This window comes from Epargyreus clarus, unplaced genomic scaffold, assembly GCF_041222505.1.
Source record: "Epargyreus clarus isolate Ecla_fem2 unplaced genomic scaffold, WU_Ecla_fem_2.2 ptg000006l, whole genome shotgun sequence".
NCBI classification, from domain to species: Eukaryota; Metazoa; Arthropoda; class Insecta; order Lepidoptera; family Hesperiidae; genus Epargyreus; species Epargyreus clarus.
In genome coordinates, this window is record NW_027332214.1 from 7,839,024 (window position 1) to 7,861,271 (window position 22,248).

Here is a 22,248-nt window from a genome sequence, read left to right on the forward strand (position 1 = left end):
TCTTTATTGTCATCAGACTCGACATTTGGGCAACGACGAGGTGCACGTGGTGTGGAGCGAGCACTGGCGGCCGTACAAGCGCGACACGCTGCCCACGCAGTTCTGCGACGTGCTCATCGCGCTCTACCCACTGCCCGGCGGCATGCTCCGCTGCACTGTCTCTAGAAAGCCGGACGTGAGTGTTGAATTTTATAAAGTTTACCTAGTTTTCGTTTTTTGATAGGTCATTAAGTGCTGCAAAGCTTTTTTGATAAGAAAAGTATTTAAGAGTTAGTAAATTTTTAACATTGGTCAGATGTCATTGTGTTATATTTGTGTTTGTTACGTTTATTATAGATTATTATTAATAATATTTAGCCTCTTGCACGACACAATAGAAACGGAAAAAAAAATGTATCTTTGGGTAGCGTAAATAAATAATAATTAGTGTAATCATGGCAAATGTTGTTGTCTTACTTTTCAACTACTGTTGTTATTGTTGTGTTACTAAAATGTCTTATATTTCAATTACATTTTTGCACTATTCGCTATAGACTACATTATTTTTAAAATGCAAGTAATGTCTATAAAAAAATTGGAAAGCATACAATGATATGCGCAGGTGGGCGTGTTCGGTCCGATATGGGAGGAGAGCGTGGTGCGCGTGAGCTGCGGCGCGGCGCTGGTGCGCGCGGCGGCGTTCGCGGGCGGGCGGGCCGTGCGCGCCACCATGCCGCTGTACCAGCACGCGTGCAGCGAGCGCGCGCGCGACCTGGACGCGCTCGTCGCGCACCACACGCAGCCCACCACCTTCGAGCACTTCGTCACCAGGCTGCGCGAGCCGCTGCCGCCCGCCGCGCCCGCCCAGCCGCCCGCGCACGCTACTACAGGTGTGTAGCCGTATAGCTAACGATATTCTCTGCTTCCTCTACAATACTAACTGGTTTCAAGAAACTACTCAATCTATTCTCCTATGTCTTGTCTTTTATGAATTTCTCAATAAATAATAAATTTTAACCCATATAAATTGAACTTGCATGTCAAGTAAAATGCACTTCTAAGATTCGTAAAGTATTTTAGCATGGTATTCAAAAAAAATATAAATGCAACTTTTGTTTACGACGGCCAAAAGTTACGATAAGTCCTATGAATGCTACAAGTGAATGCTTATGAAAAATCACGAAATCAATATGCAATCAGTACGCTGAATAACACAGAATTCTTATTTTAAGTTGATCACGAATACATTGCTACAACTAAGGCCAAAGTAGCATATGAATAAATATGTTAACATTGTTCACACCAGAATTCCATAGAAATAGGTTAGCCGATAGGTAGTAGTTGTGACACCGCGATGGAACCACCTATGCTGATTATAATAATACTCGTGTGCAGAGCAAGGTAGCGGTCGCCTCGCCAACGCGCTGCTGGACCACGGCGCGAGCGCGTGGGGCGGGGCGGGCGAGCCGCACGCGGTGTCGCCGCGGCCCGCCAAGCGGCTCGGGCCCTTCAAGCGCCCGCTCACGCACCAGCCCGCCACCGCGCCCGCACCGGCGCCACGACGCAACCGGTGAACGAGGAACAATATCCACTAACACATTCATTACCCCCCAACTTCGACATAGAACATCAATGCAACAGGTGTCCATACCATTATTCAAGAAATAAGTCTCCTCTGACTACCTTAGTAAAATATCACTTCGCAAACTCTATAAGATGTAGATTTTGACGTCCATAACTTTGACCCTAAATATCATATGCAACATGACATAACATACTTATAGCAGATTAAATTGATTAGACCATAACGATTTGTCTCGGCATGCAATTCTATTCATTATGAATGTTTAAGATAAAATAAACAAGTCAATAGTAAAGAATCCGGCCAAAATACTTATGTCCTCGGCTCTTGAGTCTTCAATTTGTGTAAAAATAATAAACGGAGAGTCTTCTCCCACGAATAAATATCATTTTAGATACGAAACCGTTACTTAGACAGATACAGATAAAAATACTGTCCCAATTTTTAATCATACTATAGTTAGCAAAGTAAATTGAAAGTGTTGAATTATTTCATTTATGATCTTTCACCCTTAACAAAAGGGTTTAACAAAAAGAAATTACTCAAAACTGTAACCATTCTATTCTCACATCAGTATTCTTACTTCTTTTGATGAGTTATGTAAGTAACTTTGATAAAGTTGATGTTATTATGATCAATATGATGATGATAAGTACATTTTATAGGACTCTATGAACGTAGTGCCTGGCTTACTTGGACAAGTGTTGAGACGTTATTATATGCAAAAAAGTTAGTTAAACTAGCTTAATATTAATAGAGCTACGTGTATTTTTGAGTTAATAAGCAATACAGATAGTATGTCTTCAAAACACTGGTCTCGACTAAATCAGGCATTACTTACGACATTGCATTAACCAATTTCGACAATTATAACCCCGTTAGTAAAGCTAAAAGCATAAATGTAGAACATTTAATATGAATAATAGTAGACTAAGAAATTAACCTATTATATATTGTGGTGCATATGCATTAATGATATGAAGAGATCAGATATGACACTAAAGCTTAAACGTGTTAGATTTAATTAAGTAAAGATTATTTATTTTGAAGTTTGTTGCTGAGTCAACTGAATATATAAACACATGCTTTTAGATCCTTGTGCATATGTTTTATTTATTCACAATGATGTCTCTGTACCTGCCATGTTAGTGGCGCAACATCTGTTAGTCAGTGTAACTAGATACGTCCAATTGGAGATTGTCAGCACCGCTGTGGACTTAAATTGAAATTTTATGTACTTAATAATTTATTGTGTAAGTAATAATTGTAATGATAATAATAACTTGCATTTAAAGTTTAATAAGTTTGCAAATACAGCCTTATCTTTTGTGAGTATAACGATTTGAAGTGTGTTTTGGTGGCCAAAAATTTTCGAGCATTTTTCACATAAGAAACATGCGCTTGAATATGGTCATATTATTTTGTCTGTTCTATAAAAAAAAATGATACTGACTTAAAGCATGTTGCCGTTTATGAAATATCTGAAGAACTCTTTTAAGTTATACTAAAAAAATATATTGGAAAAGTAATGTATTCTCCATTTACCTTGTCATGTAATGTCTTATGATTTGATTATGTATGACATGTATGGCAAAATTCTTATGTGAAAGATGCTCCATTGGTAAATAGGAGTTTACCATTGCACTGATATTGTCTGTAAATATGTAAACTAGTTGTAGAGCTTTAACTGTTGTAGACAATTTATCTATTTATTTATGTATTTAAGATTGAGTTAAAATTTAATTCATACTATGTTATGTGAAACCGCTTATTTTTCTGTATAAATGACCTATGAGATTGTAATTAAAATTTGCATCTAGCAGACTAAATCATCAAGTAGATCAAGCATAAAAATACTGCAAAATATTAGAAAACAGTCCATACAGGTCGACATACTGTCAGCCTTTATTTAATGTCCTATAACTGCTTTCATGTTTTAAGGAACATGTTAACATGTACTTCATATAATTAGATAATCATTTAAAGTAAGCACATTGTGTTGATAACTATAACAGCATAATATCACGCAAGATTATAAAAAAAATTAAGAACATCAGATTACTTCTTTTACCACTTTTAAATATGCATACTCCTACATTCCAAAAATTGAAATTGTTCGGTGCGATTGGCTAAAATATTTTTTACGAGATTAAACAATACTATGATAGCATAGTGTAACAATCTGCTTGCATTTATACATATTTAGGTATAAAATATTTAATGTCAAATGTAATTTATACATTCCAATATTACTTGTTGTGTATTATTTTCTCAGTATCTATAAATTTTAATTTATTATTAATTAATCGATTTCCACTTTTAATTTAAAACAGTATTTTATAGGCATTAAGACTGACAAGATTATGTATTAAAATCACTTAGTATTATAAATATGTTATTAGTATTGCTGACAAGTGGTATTATAATAATTTATTTCTGCTACTGCAACATAATAATATATCAGATTTATCTTGCAAAGTAAGGGCTTAAAGATGTCACATGTTTTAACAGCAATACGTAGGTAATCCAGATATTAATATTAACCCACAGACTTAAGAAATTTAACCAAATTTTTATTTAAAATAAAAAAATAAAGTTGTGAAACTTTTTTGAGTTTTGTTTATTTACTCCCTTGAACATATATGTCAATAATATCTCATTTTTATGATAATAATTTAAGACTTGGGTAATTTGTACATACCAGCTTGTAAGACAAGCTGATGAGTTCTGACTTTGGTGTCCAAGAACTGCCGCAACTCCTGCAAGCTGCACTCCGTGCCTGGTGCTTGGGATGCAAACATTTTTAACATCTGATGAATGCGGTCTAATGGCAAAGAATCCAAGTTTGTCAACATGCCAACTATATAAGACCAGAATACTTGGAGTTCACCTTCTCTTTGGTCATGTGCAGAAGCCATCACACTCTCAGACTCTTCATCTTCACAAATCATTTCTTGAACTTGACTTGGAGCAACATTTGATTTATTTGCTTCATTACCATCTACAAGAACATAGTAATCTACGTTTCTTTCAGCAACTAAGCCAAGTGACTGCCAGTAGGTGATTTTCCTCCGTAATATTGTAATGGGCACCTTCATGACTTGATGTAGCTCCTCCAGTGACCATTCAGGTTTATCTTGGAAATGCATAATCAATGTCGCATTGAATGGTGATACTGTCAAGTCTAACTTCTTTTCACCTATCTCAATTTCTATATTAACATTACCCAGATGTGGCTTCCAATTTAAGGTTCTGTTGCCTTTTAAGGCTTCAAAGGACTTTGTATATGCCTCCAAGTGTTGCTTTATTTCTTCTGGCAATTCTAAGCTTTCATCTTTAAAAGGAGGCCAAAATTGTGCAGAAAGAATCATTGCATTAGAAGTAAATTTCTTATTTAATTCCTCTACATTCTTATCTTGATGTATTAAAGCATTGATTCTTTTGGAATCTGATATATCTTTAAGCATTACTTCACAGAAGTGCAGTTGAGATTCTCCAAATTTGAGTTTCAATAGTTCTAGATATCTAATCTCCTTCTCTGTATTTATGACACTTTGAGCCAATAATCTGTCTGCCAATAAAGTTCTATATTCATTCACAAACAATTCCTTACTCCCATAAACATTGACTAACATTGATATAATGTCATTCGATTTTCTGTCACTAGAGTTAATTTTTGGGTCTGCATCCACAGGGTCTGGATTCCACTCATCCCAGGCTTCTTCTTTTTCAATGTCTTCATCTGTTTCAGCTGCAAACTTAGCTAGCTCTTCAGCTAATTCACTTCCAGCACCTTCTTCCGTCAAACTGCTTACAACACTCCGAACTGTGTCCTCTCGATTTCTTAGATAACTACAAACTGGTTTTGTTACTGTCTCCAGTATAACACCAGAGGGATCTAAGTGTCTCAATGCCCTTATAGTGGAAATGTAAGCTGTTAAGATATCTGGAGTATTTACACCAGGGTGCAGTAATCTTGTCTCAAGCGCTGTTTGTAACTTCTTACACAAGGTACTTCTTAAATCTGTTTTCTCCAAACATAATTTAATGTCATCTACTGCAGGTTTGGAATCTGGATATTCAATTATGATATTAAAAAGTTGATCAATTTGAAGTTTAGTGTAAGTATGATACAAGTAATAGCTTACTTTTTGCTTAAACTTAGAAATGGCATTTTGAACATTCTTATCATCTGGTGGAGGTTTAGACGAGCCCGCACAGTATATCCGTGTCAGCCAAGACATTACAGTAGTGTCCAGCCAATGTTCTAGAAAGCTTATGCGTGAAACATAAAATGTTCCTGTGCATAGTTTCTGTATTTGGCTCTCAATTTTTACTTGTATAAAATTTGTAAGCACCTGGCCTGCCAGTCTCTCAAGTAGTTGTAATTCCATAAGCTTCCTATTAGTTTCATAGAAAACTTTCACTATGTATGCACAATTACAGTCAGAATATTCATTTTTACAACCCGAACACATCACATCTTCACCCATATCTGAATTTTCATACTCATTATCAAAAACATTAAATGACATTTTATAAAAATGGGTTATAATCACTTGGAAATCTAATGGCAGTTGAGATAATAATGTGGCCCGCAATAATTGCTTAAAACCCAGCAGGACATCCCTCTCACCGTAGATAGTCTTGTTGTCACAGCAGCTGTTGTTAAGTATTATTAATCTCCTAAGCATCGCTGTAAAGCTGGATGCCACATCGTACAGATCATTAACAGCCGACTTAAATAACTGAAATCCTTTGATCTCTTCATCAACCTTTGAAAACTTGGACCAAAACGATGGCGCTATGTGCTGACGAAGGTATTTCTCTATGTGAATAAGAATCAAATCACGTATTCTCACTTGAACGCCTAGACTCACAATTAATTGTTGCACTTCATCATATTCTTCATTGGTACAATCACTAAATATCGTGTCGTTAAGAATGGGAAATGCATAATTGATTTTATTCCAGTACACGTTTAAGTCTTCTTTGCTTGACATGTTGGTCGAATATGTAACTTTTTACAGCTTTAAAATATATTTCTTGTTATTAACACATAACATTGAACAAATAATGAATTTAAAAGCAATTTCGTTATTTATTTCGCCAGCCGGTTTATAAAACTCAACATTTTAATATGTCAATATGACATTGACAATGCAAGTCAAAACCTTATATTGACGTACTCAAAGATAATATATTTACGATTTAGATACTGTTTAGAGTTAGTTACATTAAAGTTAAACCTTATTCCATAAAATAAAATGCGTAAATACCTTTATACAATTTAAAATAAATGATATAATATTATTTTTAAATATCACATCTGAGATGAGAACACTGGAAATACGATTATCATGATATAATGTTACCATAGTTGAAAAATGCACAGTTGTTCCTACATAGGTTACTATACTCTTTGGTTCATATTACTTCATATTATGTTTATTTTTATTAGCCTAGAAATCATAGAGTATTATTATATGTATACATGTTGCTAGAAATGATCCTACCAAGAAACATATTACTCTCTATTATATGCGCAATATTAGTTTTCCTTTACCCCTGACCAGTAAACATCATTGGGCCAGATTATTACTACTTGCAATTTCAAAATAAAAAACTATTCTCTCAATAGTGTTAACCATTTGTGAATACTATTAACATCTGTTCCTTTGAAATTCCTACTAATATAACAGAACAATAAACAAAACTACTACGGGAACAACAACCAAAACCTCAAAATTTTATTTGTACAGTACTGAATACAATCAAATGAAACAAGATAAATGCAATACTTTTTATTATCTATTTAGGAAACTTTTACAGAACAATATTTTACATACAACTCCTGAGTGTCACCAGAGTCAGGTATTGAACCTTATGAGACCAAATTGAGTCATTAAAAGAAATAATGCTACAGTCAATCTTGAAAATATAAAATGCAAACCTGCATAATATTATATGCAAGTATAGCTTGTTGTTGTAAAGAATTGTTATTATAGGTAAATTGATCGGTTCTTCTTAAAATAGAATTGTCTTCATGCTTGTATTACTTTCTATATTATATTACGCTAATGAATTTGCTCCGGCTGTTGGGTGAGCAGTAGACCAAATCTTTTCTTGATTATAATCCTTTGCCTGGAATACTTATCTTCTGGAGAGAATCGTGCTGAAAGAATTGACAAAAAATATTAATGCAAGAAACAAAACTTGAAAGCTTTAAATATCTTAAATGTGGTCTTGAAGTTATTAAATTAAAAAGGCATATATGATCATATAGAAAAATATTTCTAATAATAAAATCGAGACAGCTTTTAATTTTATTTTGTTTACAAATACAATTGATCGCAAATAATAGTAACTTTACAGACTCATCCATTTTAAAAATTAATCTTCTATGAATAAGAAAATTAAGTATCATTCATGATATGATAACAAAGATGACCATGAGTTTTCAGATTGTCTAATGAACTCTAGGTAAGGTAGAATGAGGCGCTCAATGTTTCGGCTACTGAACTTATTATAACCATGTTTACTAACAATTAATAAGGTGTCCATTGTTTAACCAAACCAAATATAAGAACAAACCTGGATGGGCCGACAGTGTCGGCTTTCCATACGGATCGATAGTCTGAAAGTAATTAATGACAATATTTAGTTTTCTAAGTAATATAACTGTAAATTGTATTCTAAACGTAAGATCGGCACGTGGTTTAATACTTACCGCAAGAGTATATTGCCTATCACCATTTTCATTCATGTAATATCTCAAATACATCTTGCAGTAGAGTTTTTCTTTTGTTGTTCAAATAATGAAAAAATCGAACGAGGAATTTTATTGTTTCAAAGCACGGGAGCAAAGAAAATATCGTTTAAAAGGACTTCTTTTTGTTCAATTTGTTGTTTTGACAATTGACAAGCATTGAAGCAACTGTATAATTGTGACTGTAACATTGTCAGTTAGACAGCAGACTTGTCAGTTGTTAACTAGTGTTGTTATAATTTTTTGTTGTTTTAAATTATAGGGACTTCCAACTTCGATTCGATTCGAACTTCGATTATTCCGTAACATTGGATGACGGATTTATGCGATGGTTAGTGAGAACAGATGATTTAGGGCGTTCGAGATTTGACGAAGGGATCTCCTAAATTGTAGGTCATGGGTTACGCGTTGCCGGTCACATTAAACATAATCAATTTGTACAAAATAATCGATTTATTTAAAAATAGGCTAGATAGACTATACTATTTTAATAATCGATTATGCCACAAAAATGAACAATTATTATTTTACATCCCTAGTGAACAGCTAAACAGTAATCAATTTTGTACTAAACAAATTGAATTAAATATCGTTGACGACGTTGGCTACCTTGCTCTGCTGTTTACAATTTTTTGTTATTATTTGGTTTGTTTGTATGCATCGTGTTGTGTGTAATATTTCAAGTAAATCACTGAAAATGGCTACAGTCCCTGCTCGTAAGAAGTCGAGGCGTTATCCCCTTGAAAAGCTCATGAACATGGGGTACCCAAAAAACCGAGCGTGAGTTATAATAATTATAAAATTTACATCTCGGCCATCACAATGTGTTAAATTTGTTATCTTTTTGTATAGTTTGAAGGCACTGACGGCTACAGGAGATAATGGTGTCCAGTTGGCGGCAGATTGGCTGCTGGCGCACACAAACGACCCACACATCGACGAGTGCGTGCCGCGGGAGTACACCCTGTACGCGCACCCTACCGGCCCGCTGCTGATGCGCCTCACTGAGTTCTGGCAGAAATCTCAAAACACGTGTGGATGGAATGGAGCTCATAACTTTCCACCGCATATCACACTTGTAGCGTTTTTCAATGTAAGTAAATCTTTCATTCATATAATATGCAAGTAATATTGAACCTATACTTTTTTTATTTCTTGCCCTTACAAATAGAAATCAATACAAATGTGAAGATAAAATATGAATATTCATATAATTAAAACTGCTAACAGAGATATGAATGTAGAAAAACAGTATATTTTTTAAAAAACTTATTATATATTTGTTGTAACCAATGTTTTGTTAATAATAAAATAATCAAAACTATACTATCATTTACAGGCTCCTGATGAATTGTCCTATCACATTGGAAATGCATTGAAGCAGACACGTTGCAATGTTGGTGCCGCCCCATCCACCCCCTTGCACCTGGAGCCCTACATATCCCCCAACTTCATGGGCCTGTTTGCATCTGAAGAATATGATAAGTTTTTCAAATCACTGGCAAAGCAGTTTATAAAACAGGTGTCCAATTTGTGTAAGTATAGAGTAATTCAGAAAAAAAATAGGTTCAGAATAAAGAGTCATTAAGTATTCAGCGAAATATCCACATTCTCTGAGAATCTATTATGTATACCTTTGCCAAGCACTACCTATTGTATTTATCCGCTATTAAATTCTGCAATTGACGTCATATTCTGCTTGGCAGTAACAAATGTGCGAGATAAGTGTGTGGTAATAGTAGTAATACTATGAATTACATGTTTTTGAAGGTGATACTTACTTTACTATTTTCCCTATATGCTGTAATATAAAAAAGAAACGGATTTTAGCACATGGTGTTCTTTCTTTCACATTATTTTTTCTTTTCTTATTTATTCTCATTTTATGTATTTCTTATAGCATTCTCTTATTTTTCTTTCATTGTTATTATAGTTTTTAAATCTGGCTAAATTTACCTGTATTTATTTAAAGCTTTTTATCTGTTTATTATTCATTAGCTTGGGATAGAAGATTAACAGTAGCATGTGGCGGGGTTAACTGAGGTAATTATATTTATAATTTACGCATTTTTATATCTTTTCGTTTATAATACACCTTTAGTTTATCTTATTAAAATGTACATTATCTGAATTAATTTCTACAATGATATTCTTATTCTAATCCACACAATTTTGATAATTACTGATTAATAGTATTTGAATAAATAATTTTTATATTTTAGTACAAACCAACCTAGAGGATAAATTGAAGTCTTCACATCTTACATTGGCATTCCATTTTGAGGAGACAGCATTTGAACCTCTTAAGGCATTGGTTGAGAAGTTGGACTTGAATGTGGAGTCCGGTTGGGAAGCTCGGCTCTACTCCACCGACCCCCATTTTGCGAAACACAAGGTAATATTTACATCCAAATGTTAATCATTTATTATGACAGAAACAAGGGACCAACTAATACTATTTAATTTATGATATGCAGCGTAAATTTTTAATTTAATATATATGGTAAAATTTAAACCAGAGATTCCCAAACCATATTTGGGACCATATTTGAAAAATATGCATTATTTTTTATCTATTCTATAATTTATCATAATTAATCTAACTTTTTTGTTCCTGTATACATCTGGGTGAATTTTAAAGTGGGTTGCATTGGGAATTTTCAGGATCATTATTACGCATTAAGTATGAAAACAGTTCACAGTTTACATCCTTGACTTGATCACATATTAATATTATATTATAATTTTACTAAAGATAATATTTTTCATGTTAGATAAAATTAATACGAGAGTGGCTTTTCATGACACATCAGCAGATATTCAAGTACATGCTCATACATCACCCATATGATAAGATAATGTTTATACATGGGTATTGTAAAAAATATTGGCCATTTAGTGTGTCCTATGAAGTTGTCTTGTTTGTGTCCGCGTATCATCAATAAGTTACACTTTATGGTTTAATACTTGACGGCGAGGCGAGAAATACTTAGTTGTAAAGTGATGCTATAAGGATTCAACAAGTATTATTAACGTTTAGTATACAATAAGTGAGTTTGTTTATCTAATAATAATTATGTATTTGTGTTAATAGTGTAATCTTTACATAACAATTAAGTTTAGTTTAAATTTTACTTGAGTATGATTCATTTCTTTAGTTTTGAGTATAATGTACAATGTTGAAACAAAAAATGTAAATTTGTGTAGATTTATAGGTCTTATTAGTTAGGGAAGGGTTCCAAAACCGCGGCACGAAAAGCCGCATGCGTTGTTTTGTTCAGTTTGACCTTGACCGCAGTGTACGGCCGTATAATACCCATTACCTAACAAGCTAACCAAAACATACAATTGTGTAATATTATTGGACAGACTATGTGCTACGGACATATCCTAAATAATAGACCTAGATCAAATTACTTATCTTTGTAGGTATACAAAGTGATTCAAGATTACACGCCGAAATCGAGCGACGAACTTGAACTAGTGGTCGGCGATCTTATTTATATCGAAGAGAAGCTATTTGACAGCTCAGCTGACGGCTGGGTGCGCGGCACTTCGTGGCTCACAGGTGAATATATAATTTAATATGTAATCTGTGCGTTACGCATAATATACTACATATCTCTGAAACTAAAGTCGCGTGATCAGCGTTACATGAAAATATGAGAATGGCTTTTTTGAAGCGTGTTTGCGTGTTGTACTTGAAAATTGGAGGTTAGTGGACCTTGACATTCATTGACTATGACTGTGGTGTTTTTATTAAAAATAAAGATTCCCTGTCTATAATAAGTATTATAGGCCAGTCATATTAATGTATGTGTTGATATAGTTTTATGAATCATAGTGTTCATTGCATTTTCTATTGACAACATAACGCCGGTATCAATAACAATGTAACTGTTATTACGTTTTGTGATCCTTAAGACTTTGTAGTTTTAATTACCTTGTACCTTGTACCTACCTATTAAGTGATGTTTATTTAAATGAACTTTTTTATTAAATAAATATTTAAAATTCGTAATGTTGTATTGTCTTTGTTTATTGTAGTATAATATGTATAGCATATGTATGTATTTGATACCTAATAATAGTAAAATAACATTGAATTTTGCGCCGAGTTATATGCATTTTTCTGACGATGCTAGCACTTCCGTTATAATTTACTTTGTTAGTTAATTAAGTATTTGAATAATATTTGCATTACTATTAGGTTTTAATCGTAATCATAGTTTGTAATCGTAGATTCACTTATTTTCATGTTCTTATCATTCCTTTTATCATATTATAGAATATAATAATATAAGTCATGTCAAATGTAGCAATTATACACAAAATGAACCAAACGACTTCGGCGATTATTTACAAACAAAAAGTATACTCCAATAAATTGAATCCAATATCTCAAACATAAATTTTATTTACCAAAAAAACCTTATATGGTTGTATTCAACTACGAACTTTTTCGTAGAGCTCCATTTATGTCTACAGACATTTTTCCATACAATTAAATTTAAATGAATGAAAGAATTCGTGTTTCGAAATATACTTAAGTACCTAAATACGTTCATACACATAAAGTACCTACGATATAATTTTGTTTTCCCACGGACCGTGTCTGACCCGTACCGATATATTTTTTATTAGATTAAAAATCGGATATTTTTTATAAAGATAAAAATAGTTTGTCAAATGTTACTTTTAGGAAAAATGTTGCATGACTGCTTTCTGCATAACTACTCCGCACTAATATCGTAGCGGCCCATAGAAAAAGTTTGGGAACCTGTGATTTTAACGCTATCTAATCTATGGTCATTATGACGTCGTCTCCTATGTTACATCATATTTATTTGTGTAAATGTAGCTAAAAATCATATTGTATATAAAGCAACGAGCTTTAGCACGCCGCTGGTTTGAATGCTTTCGCACGCAACTTTTTGTTTGTATGTATTTGCTCGATATTTTCGCACGTCCTTTACATGGTCAGATCTTTTCATGTCGACCCGGAATTAACAATATACAATGTTTGCCTACCAAAGTTTTACATTTCTTGTCTACTAGAAATTGTTACATTTCGATCGTGGATACGCAAAAAATGGATAGATCGATTATTACTAACGGGCGATTGTAAGCCGTGCTTAATTGTGCAAATATATTTTTATATGGTTTTCCATCAGAGTTATGTTTAATATATTTAAATAATTAAAGATTATAATCATACATATTATATCTACTGATCATTATTATTTTACTTTAAAACGGGACACCTTTGTTTCGTTAGCAATTCCGAAAATATGTGGAATGTATTCGTGCTTCTGAAGAATACAGCATGACGGCATCAATTGCGAATGCTTATTATCAGTATCTGGAGGCACGGCAGTGCCTCCGCTATTATTATTATAATAGAAATAGCTTGCAGTCCATCTGTCGGTAAGTGTCTATTTTCGCCTATGAACATTTGTAATCTCGGATACGACGAGGTCGGCCACGGTCGACAATGTTACCCATATACATGCCGCCTTCACTTCTTCTCAATCATCTTTGAAAATATTACCTATGTAGAAGATGTAAGCATAGATATTTCCTTACGAAATTCCAAAAAAAACATGCAGTTAGGATTCGAACCTCTAATTTCCACTGCAAGAGAGCAAATTTTAATAGTTTGTACCGGACTGTGCTATCATTCTTATTATTTAAGCACGCTTAATTATGTCCAAAGTTCGACTGACTTGCTTAAATACGCCCTTTGTTTGTGATATAATTGGGTCCAAATAATACATAAATAGCCTAAATAGGTAAATTAATGTCTTTCATGTCATAGCCATTGTTCTTACTTACGTACTTTAGCGTGTCATTATTGTCCCCTCTAGACTGTTGACTTAGCCCATTGTGTACAGTTTTTCATATTTTGCTCTAGATGTCGTTTTTTTTTGCGTCATCACTTTTATTTGAACATGGTTACGAGCCGCTATTTGGTTATCATATCGATATGTTTTGCGCATACATTGATATCAAAAACGTAGCTTATTCATATCTCATATCAAGTTGGTAGTTTCTGTTGCAAGCACTCGATAATTGAATACGTTTTGACCCATAGTTATTCATTTTTATTCATTTCTGTCTTGAGTAAATTAAAAAACTTGTAAGCAGAAATATAACATGGCTTGAGTTTTACCTTTTGTACTAACGCGTAGAAATCAACAGAATGACGATTCCTTGGTTTTGTTACACGGTTCTCCTATATAAGTCTCGTTTACTTAAAATCATTGTAAACTATGGTTGCAATAAACGAGTGTGTCTTGATTAACGGTTGGCTATGTGTAAGATATCGATGATGACATGATATTATAATATCACATAATAATTATAGTTATGGCATGAAGTGACACGGTTTTCAGCAGTTTCAGTTTACAGCATGGTATATGGAATGTCTAATTAGTTCAGTAAACATTCGTGTGCAGGTGTGAGTGGGCGTCTGCTGGGCGCGAACACGGTGCGCACGGCCGAGTCGGACGCCTGGACGCTGCACGAGGTGGTGCCGCTAGGAAACTTTGTTACCAAAAGTGAGTAGACAGTAGTGTAGAGTTGACTGTTTATTTTGTAATATAAGTACTTAAGTAACTAAAAGTGTGAAGTCTATTGACTGTTAGGTTAATAGGTAATGCTAACAAAACGTAAGTAAATTTTATTGACGACTTGTCACTATCATGTAAAAGTGTACAATAACATGTATTTTAAAAGAAATATTCCGCTCTACTTACTTTAGAATGATCGATTTCGTGTCGTGAGTAAAATATATAAAATACTGGCCAAGTGCATCCGCATGTTGGGGGATTTTTGCTGAGGATAAACAATGTGCTTTCTGTACTTTTTTATCATTTATTATCGCGTAGCAACTCTAATTACAGCGCGTATGAACTTTGTTGGTATCTATATCGTTCTTAGGATAAAGCAAAAAACATAAAACATGTTTTTATATTTCCGTCAAGATTTTTTTACATTTTATTTATTATTATTTGTTCGTTTAAAAGTATGCCAGACGAACTGACGTAAGCTTAGCTACAGGTTTCTCCGTGGAACCCTAAAATACAAGCAGTATAACAATAAATAAGTTAAATATACCGAAACGTCAACATTCAAAACAGCACGCGCGCATAATAGCAAGCGTGCAGCTGATAATTAGGGAATGAAAACGCCAATTTATGATAGCTTACTTTTTTATTGTATTTTTAACATGGCTTGTAAAAATTTCCAATTCCGCAATATGGAGAACGACATTTATTACAGAAGTAGTTTAAACTATTTGCATATATATGCAAGACAACCACATTTTCATCATCATTCATAAGGTAGGTACGTAAGTTGTCAAACTAGTAGGTAGATGTCGTCTGTATGGCGTGCCGTTGACGCAGTGGTTGCGCTCTTTTTGTAGTGTAGGAAGCGAGCAAGCTCAAACTAGTTATAGATGCAAAAAGCTCCTTTGCTGCTCCCTTGTTTGTATTAAAAAACAGTAGGAGCAGTGCCATAGGCGTGCACGCGACGGGATTTACACGCCGCGGGCGCCCGCTCGTGTACTTACTGTGTATTCAAGTCGGCGGACACCTGCTGCATCTCCCAGGCCGTATGGAGCGGGCACCCGCTCCGTGCACACACGCCAGTTTTAGTAGAAGCCTTAGACCAGTTTGTCTGTGCTTTGTCTACAGTGCAGTTGTGTACATATTGGATCGCCCGATTTCACAATCGTGCTAACTTGCTAAGATGGGGTCGTTGCGCGAAACATGGATCGCTTTTGTTTACGTACTGACCTGTATTTATGTATGTGACGCTGAACGTTGTATTTGTGGTTCCCAATCAGAGATGTCGACGCGATCGTACCCTCATGAAGATGCGGAGGACCTCGGCCGAGACAAGTCCGAGGAGTCCTTTAAGGAATGGGAGAAATATTGGACCACTGTGAAGAATAACGGCAGTGAAGGCATCTTAAACATAACGCAAGGTTAGTTAACAATATGTGTCGGAATGTTGGATTTAGATGTATGGTAAAAAGATCCTTTTGTGCGTTTATTTTGCTTAAAACGTTATGTTTTAGGATAGGGTTGTAGTTCATTATTACCCTAATTAAAACCGAAACAATTTAATCAATAAATAATTAAGTTACCTGGACACTGTGCCCACATCGTTTTGATAGAACATTTCTGTATAACTTTTCATATTAAATGTCTTCCTATATTTCATTGTTCCAAATTGTATTCGGAGAAATATACCTCTATCTGGACATTATGAGGAAATATCGGTCGGTAAAGTTAAGTTTCCTCTTAATTCTTTATGAAATATAATTTACTTTCAATTATATTAAAATTTGTAGGTCCCAGCATGGATTGGCAACCACTGGACGATAACGGTTATTCCGCTGTAGACAATGAAAGCCGGGTAAATATATTTTACTTGTATTAAACAAATACAATCTCATTGTGAGAAAGCAACTAAGTAACTATATTTAATTCATTGTTATTTATAACAGGTTTAAAAATATTTATGCCACTTCTTATTAAGACTTAAAGAAATGGTTAAAGTGTTTTAAGACTACTATGAACCACAGGCAAAATATGAAATGTCGAGATTTAACATCTCATAAGATGAATGTTATTATAAAATCATAGTCATAATTTACAAACATAATTCTATCTATCCATATACTTTTTTTAAAAGTACCCATCAATTACGGCTACCGTTAAGCCCCTACTATGTTTTAAAAAATACTATTCCAGCACTTTTATTAATTTGATTGCAATATTTTTCAGCAAGGTACGACAACAAACAGCGAGGACAAGGACAGGCGGTGGATATTCGCAATGAGGCACGGCGAGCGGGTGGACCTCACGTACGGCCCCTGGACAAACTTCTGCTTCGACAGCCACGGCAACTACGTCAGGAAGGACTTGAACATGCCTGTGAAGTTAGGAAAAAGGTGAGGTGCCGGTTTTTTATTGTAGTTGAATTCAAGCAAAAGATGAGAGTGACATTAAACGTGTTCGTTCACATTATCACATTAAAACGACAGGTTGAACTGGTTGCCTGCATTCATTTTGGAAACAACTGAATTGATGTTGAGAAATGAATAATGAACTGGATTAAATTACGATATTATGAAATTGTCTGACTAAAAAATAAATTAAACACTCCCGTTGCTGTTCACACATGCACGTACGTAACCAGTTATTTTTTTCTACGTACGTGCATGCGTGCGAGCTCACATGAACAGAGAATGAAGTTCATATTAGGAATCATAAAAATTAAAAGGTAACATGCTTGTGTTGATGTGTCAGGGCGGGCGGTGCAGAGTCGTACGCGCGAGACACGCCGCTGACGCGCGTCGGGCGGCTGCAGGCGTCGCTGGTGGGCGAGGCGCTGCGCGACGCGCGCGTGCCCGTCGCGCACGTGTACGCGTCCGCCGCGCTGCGTTGCGTCGAGACCGCGCACCACCTGCTCGAGGGTACGTAGCGAGCACGCGCTGGGGGCGAGGCGCTGCGGGACGCGCGCGTGCCCGTCGCGCACGTGTACGCGTCCGCCGCGCTGCGCTGCGTCGAGACCGCGCACCACCTGCTCGAGGGTACGTAGCGAGCACGCGCTGGGGGCGAGGCGCTGCGGGACGCGCGCGTGCCCGTCGCGCACGTGTACGCGTCCGCCGCGCTGCGCTGCGTCGAGACCGCGCACCACCTGCTCGAGGGTACGTAGCGAGCACGCGCTGGGGGCGAGGCGCTGCGGGACGCGCGCGTGCCCGTCGCGCACGTGTACGCGTCCGCCGCGCTGCGCTGCGTCGAGACCGCGCACCACCTGCTCGAGGGTACGTAGCGAGCACGCGCTGGGGGCGAGGCGCTGCGGGACGCGCGCGTGCCCGTCGCGCACGTGTACGCGTCCGCCGCGCTGCGCTGCGTCGAGACCGCGCACCACCTGCTCGAGGGTACGTAGCGAGCACGCGCTGGGGGCGAGGCGCTGCGGGACGCGCGCGTGCCCGTCGCGCACGTGTACGCGTCCGCCGCGCTGCGCTGCGTCGAGACCGCGCACCACCTGCTCGAGGGTACGTAGCGAGCACGCGCTGGGGGCGAGGCGCTGCGGGACGCGCGCGTGCCCGTCGCGCACGTGTACGCGTCCGCCGCGCTGCGCTGCGTCGAGACCGCGCACCACCTGCTCGAGGGTACGTAGCGAGCACGCGCTGGGGGCGAGGCGCTGCGGGACGCGCGCGTGCCCGTCGCGCACGTGTACGCGTCCGCCGCGCTGCGCTGCGTCGAGACCGCGCACCACCTGCTCGAGGGTACGTAGCGAGCACGCGCTGGGGGCGGGGCGCTGCGGACGAAGCCCTGCAAGAGTACCTAGGACTACCTACATACTGTTTACATTGATATTAGATAGTCCGGATCCAACGTTAGCAGTATCGATCGTTGTACTTTAAAATACGGTCACTAGATTTAAAATTCTGTCTGGCGAAAAGTATATGTGATGTATATAACTTAGGCCCGGATCTTGGGGGCGGCAAGCCGGGGCCTATGCCCCTAGCGCCAAATTCAGACGATGGTTAAATTCACACTTTACATACGAATTGACAACTCATCATTGACTTAACTTTGACCTACACTAGGCACGAACATTATTATTCGCGAGGCGTTTAGGTATATTTCGTAAAAATAAATATAATGGCCTGGTGCGGCATTTTTCAGTTTTTGCCCTGCCAAAAAAATTGAAGATCGGAGGCTACTAATAACATAACATCTAAAATAACAGAAGTTATTGTTGCGTAAACCATATAGTTATTGATGTATGACTGGATAAACTATCGTCGACGATTTTAAGTCCAGACAGTCGCAACATAACCATAAAAAAACTTATTATTTTCAGGTATGCAAGCTGATCCGTCAATAAAAATTAAAGTGGAGCCAGGACTTTTTGAATGTAAAATGTGGCACATGGCTAAGGGTATGGCGCCCTTCATGACGCCGCTGGAACTTCACGTTGCGGGATACAACGTGGACCTAAAGTAAGAATGATGACTTATTAAGAGACACCTTGCTTATGTAGGGGGATATAAATAAAAATACATTGTATTTGCAGATATAAACCCTATGTGGAGGTTGACACGGTGTCTAATGAAACTATAGAAGATTTTTATGAGAGAAATGAGAAGGTTATGCAGAGTGCACTTAGGGATACTGAAGCTGAAGGTGAAATACTATTTTATTATTAGTATTTTTTTTACAAAGTTGAATAAACACTTTCTTATTGTATTTTTGAAATCGTACATAACTGTACGTTAGATGCACAGACTGGTCTCCAAACATCCAGGCTCAAAAAATCTATTTATTATTAAATCTCATTCTTAAATAAAAATTCTATCTAGTTGAAGAACGAACATTCATAGTTTAGGATCGAATGTTGCCGGTTTTGTCACCAGGAACGTTAGGTATGTAGGGGTGTGTGGTGGTTGAGGTGGTGAGATGATCAGTTGATCAGGTGTTTAAATAACTCAAGTCCAAATTCACGAACGCACAATTTTTATTACACCACAGTACACCATAAAAAAATACAGAAGGGGAAGCAGAGCGAGAAAGATGCAGAAAGATAGAAAGTTCAGCATACACATACACACAAGCATAAAGTCCAAAAATTAAGCGATGCACTAATAATTTGCAAAGCGGCGCGAAAAATAAGTGGCGCGGCGTAGCCGTATATCGATGCGGGACCGACTGGTCGTTCCGACGCGGCGCGCGCGCAGACGGCCGATCGGGAGGGATCGCCTGCGCTCGGCGCCGGTCGGCCATACCGTAAGCGATAATGCCACTATTTAAAATTAGAATCGGTTGTCCAACTTTTACATACATTTTTTTTAACATTTTTATTTTTAATTTTTATTCTTAACATTTTAACATTGCTCTTTTAATTGATTGTTTTGGTTATTATTTTACATAATTATTTTTGTTGTAAATATTTTTATTCCAATTATTTTTTTACATTTATTTTTACTCTTATTTTATTTTTACATTTATTTTTATTATATTATAATTTTTACATTAATTTTTATTATACTTTTATTTTTACATTTGTTTTTACTATACATTTATTTTAAACAACTACATATGAAGTAGGGCCGCTACAGGTAGGTTTGAAGGTGGTAGAACCATTTGTGGTTCGACTCCGGCGGCACTACCGCCATAACTATTTCTGCCTCATAACAGCAGTGTTTAGCGCTGCTGTGTTCTTGTTTGAAGGATGTGGTAAGGGAGCATACTTTTCTGAGGCATTCCAGCTTAGTGCTCAGGGGTAGCGGCGCATCTGTGGCCGATCTGAGGTAGGAATATTTAATCCTATCTGGGGTCGATTACAGATGTCCAATTTCCCTGACATTCCAGATCTATAATTGTTTATTGTGTTCCGTGTCATCGGTAGGCGGCAACGTAATATTCGTGGGCCACGCGGCGACGCTGGACGTGATGGTGGTGGCGCTGGGGCGGCTGCGCGCGGCGGCGGGGGCGGCGGCGGCGCGCTACGCCGTGAGCGGCAACCTGCTGCGCGTGCCGTACTGCGCGCTGGCCGCCATGCGCACGCGGCCGCTCGCGCTGGCGCCGCCGCCCGTGCCGCCCTGCATCCACTCCAGCTCCGGCCGCTACGACTGGCGCATGCTGCAGGACCTCATCTGATCGCCTCCACCCTGAGTTGCTACTGTTTCAGTAATATGACAGTGACTAAAAGTTTCGCCGTTAACCAAATATTTTTTAGAAAAGTTTATTGCTGTGTTGATTGTTTTATTTGCAAAGAAGAACAAATTTCTGTATACGAGTAGTCGCTAGTTAAGTTATGTAGCTCGAGGATATAAACTGCCGTGTATATACCTGAAAAATAATACAAGATTTTGAAGTGTCATGTGTATGGCGTTGTAATTCACGAACGATTGTGTCAAGTTTACGTGTGGTGGATCATGTACATGAAAAATACGCTGGCATGTGTGTCGCGATGTCAAAGTTTGCAACATATAAAACCGACATGCGTTTGTGAAATCAATCATACCGTATATATGCATGCATATATACGTATATATGAGTATTTTAACATATTCATAGATTTACTTAAAAAAATATAAAAACGACAGATCACTTGAATAATAACTGAATTTAACTATGTGGTGATCATTTTTAAGCTGCTTTTAATCGTGTGCTTTATGCTGCATATAATTGTGAACTTATACTACATTGTTTTTATAAATTACATTCCCTAATAAGTGCTTCCGTCATAAAGTCGATAATAGATTTCTAAGAGATTTCAAAGTTTATTTTTGTAATTGGAGCAGTGTAAATCTGCTTAAAAACTAGATAAGTCTTAAATAATAAGAATTTGTCGAACAAAAAATAAAAACTATGATACAAAATAGATCTTCTCGTAGATTTAAATCTATGCCTATTTATTGTTTATAACAAGTCTGCATTTTTAGGTATTCTAGTATTCGTTCTAGTCAATGACATCAGATGACAATACTATTCTCTGTTAATAACAATTAAACTTTAATATTTATAAATAACCACTTTATGCTGTTATATGTTTTCAATTAAATAAGTGTGACTAGCAGTAAAGAAGAAAAACAAAAGTAATATAAATACAAAATATAAAATGCGTTTTTCTTGCTAGGTTGAGTGCATTCTATGTGATGTTCAATAATTAGTGTAGAATATACATACGCAAATTTAATTATGATATGAACGTCATATGAACGACTTTATTATTTTGTATATCATAATTTGAACAAAACAGCTGTACGCTTTGCTGTTAAGCTTTGAATACTGAAGCACTTCCACTGCATTATATAATATATAATAATTAGTTAACCCTGAACAGACTTAAAAGTAAGTGCTCATAAGTAAATAAGATGGATTGTGAT

General features: G+C 36.7%; 4 protein-coding genes across 4 annotated transcripts in view; 2 read left to right on the forward strand and 2 right to left on the reverse strand.

Annotated features, from left to right (window-relative positions):
• LOC140742871 (probable Rho GTPase-activating protein CG5521) overlaps nt 1–4,169 on the forward strand; it is a 29,702-nt gene extending 25,533 nt beyond the window's left edge. The window contains exons 32-34 of the mRNA XM_073073913.1: nt 17–175; nt 602–869; nt 1,375–4,169. Of these exons, the coding sequence (XP_072930014.1) occupies nt 17–175; nt 602–869; nt 1,375–1,553 (606 nt within the window). The 3' untranslated portion in view covers nt 1,554–4,169. The remainder of the gene's footprint in view (nt 1–16; nt 176–601; nt 870–1,374) is intronic.
• Nucleotides 4,158–6,713, reverse strand: morula (anaphase promoting complex subunit morula). The gene has a single exon (XM_073073911.1). It carries the CDS (start codon nt 6,562–6,564, stop codon nt 4,237–4,239), a length of 2,328 nt encoding a protein of 775 aa, XP_072930012.1. The 5' UTR covers nt 6,565–6,713; the 3' UTR covers nt 4,158–4,236.
• A 635-nt stretch (nt 6,714–7,348) lies between these two features.
• Nop10 (Nop10 ribonucleoprotein) lies at nt 7,349–8,500 on the reverse strand. The gene is made up of 3 exons (XM_073073914.1): nt 8,292–8,500; nt 8,156–8,198; nt 7,349–7,736 (listed from the first exon to the last, which is right to left on the reverse strand). The coding sequence occupies exons 1-3, from the start codon at nt 8,343–8,345 to the stop codon at nt 7,639–7,641; spliced, it is 195 nt and encodes a 64-aa protein (XP_072930015.1). The 5' UTR covers nt 8,346–8,500; the 3' UTR covers nt 7,349–7,638.
• A 269-nt stretch (nt 8,501–8,769) lies between these two features.
• Epp (Ecdysteroid phosphate phosphatase) lies at nt 8,770–21,728 on the forward strand. Its single transcript, XM_073073915.1, has 13 exons — nt 8,770–9,110; nt 9,183–9,423; nt 9,670–9,865; nt 10,553–10,725; nt 11,760–11,898; nt 14,789–14,890; nt 16,183–16,323; nt 16,693–16,757; nt 17,129–17,295; nt 17,654–17,820; nt 19,221–19,359; nt 19,434–19,543; nt 20,766–21,728. The coding sequence occupies exons 1-13, from the start codon at nt 8,986–8,988 to the stop codon at nt 21,014–21,016; spliced, it is 2,016 nt and encodes a 671-aa protein (XP_072930016.1). The 5' UTR covers nt 8,770–8,985; the 3' UTR covers nt 21,017–21,728.
• The last annotated feature ends 520 nt before the right edge of the window (nt 21,729–22,248 follow it).